This window comes from Polypterus senegalus, chromosome 3 (genome assembly GCF_016835505.1).
Source record: "Polypterus senegalus isolate Bchr_013 chromosome 3, ASM1683550v1, whole genome shotgun sequence".
NCBI classification, from domain to species: domain Eukaryota; kingdom Metazoa; phylum Chordata; class Cladistia; order Polypteriformes; family Polypteridae; genus Polypterus; species Polypterus senegalus.
Window position 1 is genome coordinate 39,997,383 of NC_053156.1, and position 9,174 is coordinate 40,006,556.

Here is a 9,174-nt window from a genome sequence, read left to right on the forward strand (position 1 = left end):
GAGTTTGCTTGTTGAGGATCTGACAAACCTAGTTGAGTGTGCTTTGTGGTGGCCCAGTGTCCCATCCCATCTAGGACATGTTCTTGTTACCCTGGTAAGCTCCAGCACCCCTCGACAGCATAAAAGAGGGATGGATAGTGCTGGAGATTTGAATTCCTTGTCACATTATGGGGTTTCTGGTCTTCAATTTTGAAGTAGCTGTGGATATAACTATAAATCGGAGCTCAATGGAAGAATGTATTTTAAGTTTTACCAATTTCCAGTTAAATAAATGTTGAGCATTGAATCTGCTCATCTACAAATTATAGAATAACAAACTGAATCCAGGCAGTGGGTTGGCATGAAACTACTTCTGGTCCAGTTCAACGCAAATTGCGACTTGTGTCCATACTCCAAATTGTGTTCGTATGTGTGCAGCTTGATTTTTTTATTTTACTTTCAAAGTGTAAATGTTTGCACTAACCTGACATGTACTAAAACATCTCTATTAGCATCAAAATGTTCTGTACTGTTGAAAAGTGGAAGTTCAAGGTTGCCTTGTTGTTTCAAATGTTGATGTTTCCTTTTTAAAGTGTGAATGAAGAGGACAAAGTCATATTGGCAAAATCCATCATGCCAGCTTTTAGTCAAACTCTTTTAAAACTTGTTGGCATGACTCAAGTTACCGATTCACCCGTTAATCCACTTGGGAGTCACTGAAGTAAGGTGTTAAAAGCTTGCTGGTTATTGATTTACAAGGACAGTTGTGGTCATTTGGTGAGTTTTTAGGAGTGTGAGGGTGGGCACTGCTGTTGAAAAGCTCGGTGTGGAGAGAGTTCAGGGTGTATCTTATTAATGTTTGTTTTCTCTTGGTATGATGATTATTTTACATCTGTCTGTCACCTTTAGCCAAGGCACGTTACAAGTTCAGGGTACTCTATAACCATTAATAGGTATTTTTTATAGATGAAGCATACGGCAGGTTAAGCAACTTTCTCAGGGTCACACAGTAAGATGAGACTGAGGCAGAACTTGAACCAGCACTTTTGGGGATCAAATTCCAGGGCCTTAGTCACTATCTCACCTAGTTTAAGAAGAGAAAAAAAAAAAAAAAAACAGTTTGTGGCAAGCGTCCCATTTATTAAAATCACAGGTGAATACACTTAAGTAAACCTTTGGTGTAGTCCATTGAAGACATGGAACTGACTCTTTACACGTGTAATCGACAACTAGAATAACTCTAGTTTAACTGTCAACTGTTGAGTTTAGATCCAGATTACAAGGCACCATATGATGGCTTTCACACAGTAAACATTGTTATTGGCTGGGCTGGTGGCCTTTAAGTCTGCAATCTACACATATTTTCCACCTAATAAAATAATTTGTTAAATATGAAAAATAGTCAATAAAAAGATGTCAGTACCTTACCATTGGTAGTAGTTGGCATTTGCAGGCTCTCCTAATGGTATTACTACTCTAGAAGCAGACCGGCACCATTATATCTGTCTGATTTTAGTTAAACATTCAGAAGTGGATCAATGGCTGCACATTCTCTAAGGTGGCAGCCCCTCACTAAATATACAAGTTACATGGATATGAGGTGCTTTGCCCAGCTAAACAATAAATGTGTAGGTTTGCCAGGGCTCTCATTGTGATGTCGTATCTCGGATGCACTTGAACATCAAATAAGAAGACTGAACACAAAAAGTTAACAAGCGGAGAGCATTCAACCCCTCGAGTTTGTTTAATAGCTCAGTTGTCACAATTTCTCATCCAGATACTTCATAAAACTTGCTAAAGTGTCTGTTTGGTAGCTTGCTCCAGATTCCAGCAACTCTTGGGGTGAAAATGTCCCATAGCTTCCACTAGGCACTCGAGTATACAATTCACCAGTCAACTCAACTTATTTTATCAATGCCTTGAGAATTTTGAAGGCTTGGATTAGGCCGCCATGCAGCATTCTCTCGACATGCAGATTAAGTTAATGGGTGACTCTGGACTGGTAATTCCTACCTTGTGTCCGGTGTATTCAAAACACTCTTGTCTTGCATGACACTAAATCAAGTAAAGCACATCTGAGGTTTTGTAATTTGGCAAGTCGCTGTGTTCCTAAAATTGGAGTAAAGTTCAGTTAAAGAATAAATGAATGAATGGATGTTTTGATGGCAAGACTGGGATCCATTTCTAGCCAGGTTACTTTGTTGAGTTTGCTTGTTGAGGATCTGACAAACCTAGTTAAGTGTGCTTTGTGGTGGCCCAGTGTCCCATCCCATCTAGGACATGTTCTTGGTACCCTGATAAGCTCCAGCACCCCTCGACACCAGAAAGGAGGGATGGATAGTGCTGGAGATTTTAATTCCTTGTCACGTTATGGGAAGGCATGTTTTTTAATCCTGGGGTGCAGGTGGTTGCAGTGCAGTGCAGCAGCAAGGTGGTAGCAAGTACAAGTAGAGTTCAGAATTGGGTTTGTATTTTTCTTGGTGTAATTGTGTTAAACTCATTAATGGAGTATTTTAAACTCTTCTGCCTAGGGCCTACATGGATGCATCTGACCTGAAGCCAGGTTGGCCTCCCATCACTATACTTTAGTTTCCTTCAAGTCAGAACGCATAACTGTTCAAATTGTGGAGTTAGGAGATGTTTGTGTGAAAGTGGCAGTGGGCTTACAGTGCAGAACAGATTTTGGCGAGATATGTGAAGAGCATTTTTCATTTCAGTCTATTACAGGAAGCTTATTCCAGCACCATTGTGTACAAGTTACCAACAAGCCATGGATGGGATATCACACACCACGCACACATCACATTTACACCAGAGCTGCTTGTTCACTAGGGTTACACGGTTTACTGGTACTTAAAAACCCACAATGTAAAAAATATGAATGGTACTAGCAGTGAACATCAGTTTCCCATAAACTTCCTTTGGTTTCTCTAGCGTCATAATGTTGAGCGACAGACACCACGGACAGCGGCGGGGAGTGCATCATTCACGTTTACTGCTAGCCCAGTTAGTTCTTTGTAGGCCAAAGTCAAATCTGGTTTTACACAAAGGTTTTTGTTTACATGTGCTCTCTGCACACACCACACACATTTATATGTTTAATGGGGGTCTTTTCAGGAGACACTTAGCAATAGTAGGTCTATCCATTGTGACCACAGGCTTGCAATCGATTGGCTGATGTTAACAAGAACACCATTGCTCTTTGCCATCTAAATCCTCTCTGCTTCACCTTCATGAGGAGTTGGATTGGTTTAGAAACGTCACATCAGTGAATCGTCTATTTGTTTCCCCCCTCTTTTTGAAGTCACATTCACTTGTGGTGGTCTCCAAACCCATATATCACACAATGCTGCCCAACAGCTGATTTTTTTTCCAAAGTTTTTTTTTTTTTCTTAAACTTCTGTATGTAGCCTAAGAGCAGTGGGAATTGGGAGGTTTAAGTCCCCTGTTGACAATCAAATGCAGGTTTGCTTCATCACCTCTGCGTGCAAACGGTTTTCTCCATGGTGTTTATGAGCTAAAGACGCACTGGAGCGGGCAGGAGAGAAATCCAGGAGGACTTGTTTGTGTTTGTCTTCTAGTCAGCTCTTACAAAATAAGCAGCTATAGCATGAGCGGTTGGAGCTCTGCATTCACAAGACTGCTTCTTTCAGTCCGCTAATTGCCATACTAAATATGAGCGCTGTTGTACCCCTGTCATTCTGCACTATGAAAGCTTGCAGCCCTCTTTGGGTCTAGTCAGTGTTTATTCAGAACTTGACTGGGTGGGCCCAGTTGGAGTTGGAGTGGCACATTAGGATGGGACGGACTGCCTATAAAGGGTGAACGGTAATGAAAGACCAGTCAAGTCGAGCTACAAGGCATTTCAAAATGATGCAGTTTGTTTAGTCAGCAGATGCTTATAGTGGCCCACTAGCAAACTGTCTGAGCCTCCATACAGCCATAAGTACCAAAATAAAGAACAGTACACTTTAACTTATGTATAAAAATGTAGTTTAAAATCTAAATGGTGCATGTGTTGCTGCTTATGTATTATTTAAAAGCAACATCACATCAAAGCAATGGCAGCAGAGCTTCTGCTGTAAAAAATCCTCAAAGGATGCAGCAAAACCCCTTGGCTCCTCGACTGCCTATACCATGACCTGTTTCATTGTCACCAGTGGCTCCCTGCTTCGGTGGTCCCAGCACTTACTAAACTATAAAAATGTGCCAGGAGACGTGTCTTGCGGGTGAGATGCTCCTCAAGTATTAGTCGTTTAGTCGTGCGCTCACTCGTGTATTGTTAGATTCTGTGAGCGGCTCCTCATCCCGTTCAGGGTAGTCAGTGGTGGAAGTCTTACTAGTCAGATTGAGGCATTCAGACCTCCCTGAAGATTCACCCCTCCTTCACCGGTGTATCATCTTGGTCTGCTGGCCGACTGTCTGTCCTTGTAGTACACCTTTCGAAGCTCATTCCAGAAGAGCAGGGACAGGATGGTGTGTGGGCCAAGGCGGAAGTATGATGCGCCGATGCCCTTGTAGAGGCCGAAGATCCCTTCCTTACGGACGGTCTGAGAAAAGCAGCTGATGAATCCGCTGTACAGCAGGCCCTGTGGCAGGAACAGAAAAAGACGACGCATCAGCAGTTTTTTTCTTTTTTTTTTAGCCAATAACCATTTTATTCCGAGAGCACCATCCAGATACTTTAAACTCGTTAGGGTGCCTAATTCCACAACACCACTGAGTGTTGGGTTTCATCAGTGCTGCCTTTGGGAGGAAAGCTCAAGGAAATTATAGATACTGAGTGGCTGAGCAGTTTAGGAGATGGAAACAGAGACAAGGAGGCGACCACAAGGCCCCCACAAATGGCTTACTTTTCCTCGGCTGTCAATTGGCTGGTTGTACAGGCGGGTGCTGATCACATCAAAGGGCGTCATGCCCAGAACTACAAACACACTGCTGATCATTCCGGCAGACAGCGACACCAGCCAGCTGTTAAGTGGGAAAACCTGAGGACCGAGATAAAAAAAAATAAATAAAGACACATTACAGGGTTGATGTAGACAAGGTGCAGGAGGTCCAAGTAACCAAATGTGGCCATGGCTCATCACCTGCTCATCTTCTAAAACTTAATAATAATATTATATTGGATTTACAAGACTTGCACTACTTAAACTTGCAGAGCCTTGGTGTTTTTTTTATCGTAACAAACCTTCAGGAAGTTTGTTTGCGACTTCCACTCCAGAAAGTCCTGTAATTGCTTCAAGTTCAGCAACCATTTGCTAACTCACAGCGGTCTTGTCTGCCCTTATTCTGTGCATCTTACAAGATATAAAATGTGTGATGTTTATGCTGGGATGACATGGTGGTACAGTATTTGGCTCCAGGGACCCGGGTTCAGTTCCCAGCTCAGTTGATGTCTGCATGGGATTTACGTGTTCTGCATGAGCTCAGGTAGTTTTGGGGGGCATTCCACTTCCATCACAAACGCACTGAACCAGTCTACTGGAAGTCTGTTTGTGCCACTGCGATGAACGGCCTTTGAGCTCACCCCATTAGGCATTTCAGATAAGGAAGACAGAAATTTTGAGTTAAGGTATTCACACTGCATTCCATTTTTATGTGGGAAGTCTGAATTTTCAACTGAAAAGCCTCCTTAAGTCAGATTTCCAACTCAGGTCTGGTCTGTCAAGTCCGAGTTTACCCGACTTCAGATCATGACGCCAATCAAAAATGGCGACGTACCCCGTTGAGGGTAGTGAAAGTGCTGTAGTGTTACACTGTTTATGAACACCTCTGTCTAAGTGTGTCTCATTAAATCAGCAGTACACACAGCACTGACCAACTTCTATCTGTGGACGTGCTGCTAAAGTGTTTGGATGCACAAAATACTGCATAATGTGTTGTTATCAACTGCTATTTACAAGCACAACAATTCTTTTCCTAGACACATCCATATTGGCTTTCCAAATGTTTTACTGAATAGTGTGATGTCATTCCCGGCTGTGACGTCCAAAGTAAATGGAATGCAGCATTATAGACCCTGATCATGGTGCTGGACAGTGGTAAGAACTTCACTGTACTCTGAACACATGACAATAACTGAACGGATGACATAAAGACTTACATTTATGAAAATGCCAATGCTGTTTTTACAGCTGCATACATGAAAAGCTAAACCACAATGAAACAGAATAAAACACAACTGATCAGACCATGGCTGACAGTGTGTGATGCACCACTCCTGGTCCAGGCTTTGGGCTTGTCACATCTCCCAGCTGACAGGAGCACCGGCTTGTGTCACCGAGCTGCTACAGTGGCACATCTGGTGTTCAATCAGCTGAGGCTGGCACTTGTCACTCCGCTCTTCAGATCACTACATTGGCTTCCTGTAGTGGCGGGTATGAAGTTCATATCCTACAGAGTAGTCAATGAGTCAGCATCTAAATATATTGAGACACATATGAGGTTCTGTGGTTCTTCTCAACCACTCGGGTCTGCTCATGAATGGGGTCTGGTCATGCCACCTCCGCATGTCATCAAATTTCATTCAGTCCAGACTCTCCTGGCTGGTGGAATGAGCTGCCCACCTCTATTGAGATTTCTGACACCTTCAATGCGTTTAAGAAGCGCACGAAGAGTTTCATTTTGTGAATTTCTGTCTAACTGATGTTATCTGTTAGGAACTCCAACTTGCCTCTCAGGAGAAATGTTTAGCACATGCTGTTGTTCAGAATATGCCAGAAAGAAGATGGGAGGATGGCATTACTAACGTTTACTGTTTCTTGATGGTAGACATTTATTCAAGTCCATAGTATGATGGCCTAGTTATAATTGTAGGCTTTGGTATACAGTGCTATGATCTGTAGCAACTTTAAATGAAGTTTGAGGCGCCTTTATATTATCTTCTAAAGTGCTGCTTTCTACTAATTCTGTATGGAGTACCAAACTACAAACCTTGCCCCCTAATGGAGATTCCTTCAGAATCAGAACTTGTCTCTTGCAGGGGCATCAAAAACTCAAAACTGATGACAATTTGTTGTTGTTGTTGTTGTTGTGCATCATGCCTACGGTAGGCAGAGTGATGGAGTGGTTACAGCGTAGGACTGGAGGTTGTGGGTTTAAAATCCCACTACTGACACCGGTGACCCTGAGCAACTAAACTGACCTGCCTGTGCTTCATTTCAAAACACAAAAGTATCTCACATGTTCTAAATTGTTTTGAATAAAGATGTCAGCAAAATATGAAATAATAAATATAAAAATAATCTTGTGTGAAGCGATGGAAACATACAAATTCTCATGGCGATAAAATACTGTACATCAAACTGATAACTAACTCCAAACTCACACCTGAAGTACAGATGAACTGCACCCTTGGTTGCTACATCGCCGTTTGGCTGGGGTGCTAACAGCCATTTTAGTCTTCCAGCGCGCTCAGAGGTTTCCATTTCTGGAAGTCTCCATGGGTTTTTGTCCCACCCTTCTTACCTGCAAGTCGCTGACAAACTCCTTAGCTGCTGAAAAGGTAGAGAGCTGGCAAGCAGACCCCACCATGACCCTAGGCACAGCCGCACTTGCTCCTCGCCACAGGCCCAGAATGCCATGCTCCTTGCGGATGCACACCAGCGCATGCAACATGCCCTAAAGAACAAGAGAGGTGTGAGTAACCAGAGACAACGGGCAGTAAAGTCCAATATGAAGGAGTCTGAACTTCCACAGCTCACCAGCACACACCCTGCCACCCTTGACCTTTCAATACAAAACTGACAGGCGGGGATTCGAGTTTTGATGATGATCACAGTCAGAGGCAGACTGACGTTTACGATCAGTGGGGACTTTCCAGAGCAACCAGTGAAATAAAAAAGAAGTTAAGGGGCACGCGCTGATACTGCACATTGCTGCACCCGGCACATGACAAACCAACTCAGGATCCCAGATTAGGACCCGAGTGTAGCCAAGCAATGGGTGACACCTCAGCACCACACGAGCTCAGATGGAATGCAACCAATGTGAGTTTTTTTTACAGTGGCTGCAGTGCCAATCCTGCCACCAACACCCATGTTTTCCCTGCAGATTGGAGGCCCTTCATTCAGGGCCTGATGCAGATTAACGTCATACTCAGGACGGAGCAATTGCAGGTTAAGGCCCTTGCTCAAGGGCCCAATGGATTTGAACCAGCAACTGTCCGATTACCAGTGCAGATCCCTACCTCAGTGCCACCACTCCGCCCTAGTGAAATAAACTAATGGTGAAATGATATAATGTTATTATACGGGAAAGCGAGCAGGCGTTAGTGCTCTGTAGTGGGCTCAAATCCTTTCAGTTTAACGTTGAAGGGTTTCTTTTACCGTTTCTGTTTGGAGGGCTTCTTGGTTTTGTTCAAGTCAAGTTTCTATTTTGTGTGCGTCTCGCGCTGTGACAGTTAAACAGGAGTGCCATGATGAGAGGTGCGTACGTCTGGTGCTTTTGTCATTAAAGTTATATGTGCACATTGTTTAAAAATTTAGAATATACTTTGAATTACATTTGGATGTTGTATGGGTTTTGGTATTTGCCACTGTGTGTTTATTTTGTTTTATTTCTGCTTCAAATTTTAATGAAGTGTAGCGTATGGTCACATTTTTATTTTTCCCTCAGAGTGACTGAATAGGCTACAGGTTTTATTTTATTTATTAATGAAACACAAATGTGAGTGGAATGATTTGTGTTTTTAAATGTACCTGTTGTACTTTGTTTCATGATAAGTTTGTAAATGAACGTGTCTTGTTTTTACTTCATTTTAATATTTGTAAAGTGCGTCTTAGCGCGCCCGACAGTTAAACCTTAGCACTACGATGAGAGAGTGTGACTGAAGAGGCCACTTTTTTTTGTTTACTAAGTGCATTCTTTAAAAAATGCTTGACAGAATTTTGTGGCACTGAGACATTTTTTTGAGTCTTTTGTCTAATGAAGAAATTGACCAAAACTTTGTGGAAGAGTATTCAGCGTTACTATCCAGACACGGACAGCAGCTCGGCTGGGGAGATTCCAGACTCCCAGTTGAAACTGCAAACGTAATCTTTGCACTGGGGATTCCACTTTTTGTGCTTTCTGCACATCTGTTTTGATATAAATATTATAGAACCTCATGGCTTTTTTTATTTATGAAGTGTTGTTCCACGTGGTTGTCTTGAGACTAATACGTAGGTGTAAAAACTGAATCTACTGTCTCCT

The 9,174-nt window shown here is 42.7% G+C and overlaps 1 protein-coding gene across 1 annotated transcript; it reads right to left on the reverse strand.

Annotated features, from left to right (window-relative positions):
* Positions 1-1,098: 1,098 nt before the first annotated feature.
* LOC120525051 (solute carrier family 25 member 35-like) lies at positions 1,099-8,103 on the reverse strand. Its single transcript, XM_039747006.1, has 3 exons — positions 7,450-8,103; positions 4,833-4,967; positions 1,099-4,568 (listed from the first exon to the last, which is right to left on the reverse strand). The coding sequence occupies exons 1-3, from the start codon at positions 7,597-7,599 to the stop codon at positions 4,377-4,379; spliced, it is 477 nt and encodes a 158-aa protein (XP_039602940.1). The 5' UTR covers positions 7,600-8,103; the 3' UTR covers positions 1,099-4,376.
* Positions 8,104-9,174: the final 1,071 nt, after the last annotated feature.

What these genes read in the sequence shown, in the direction of transcription:
- LOC120525051 (XM_039747006.1), bottom strand. Translation starts at nt 7,599, where the DNA reads ATGTTGCATGCGCTGGTGTGCATCCGCAAGGAGCATGGCATTCTGGGC. An exon ending in AGTTTGTCAGCGACTTGCAG is followed by an intron (nt 4,968 to 7,449) that starts GTAAGAAGGGTG and finishes CTCGGTCCTCAG; the next exon opens with GTTTTCCCACTTAACAGCTG. An exon ending in CAATTGACAGCCGAGGAAAA is followed by an intron (nt 4,569 to 4,832) that starts GTAAGCCATTTG and finishes TTCCTGCCACAG; the next exon opens with GGCCTGCTGTACAGCGGATT.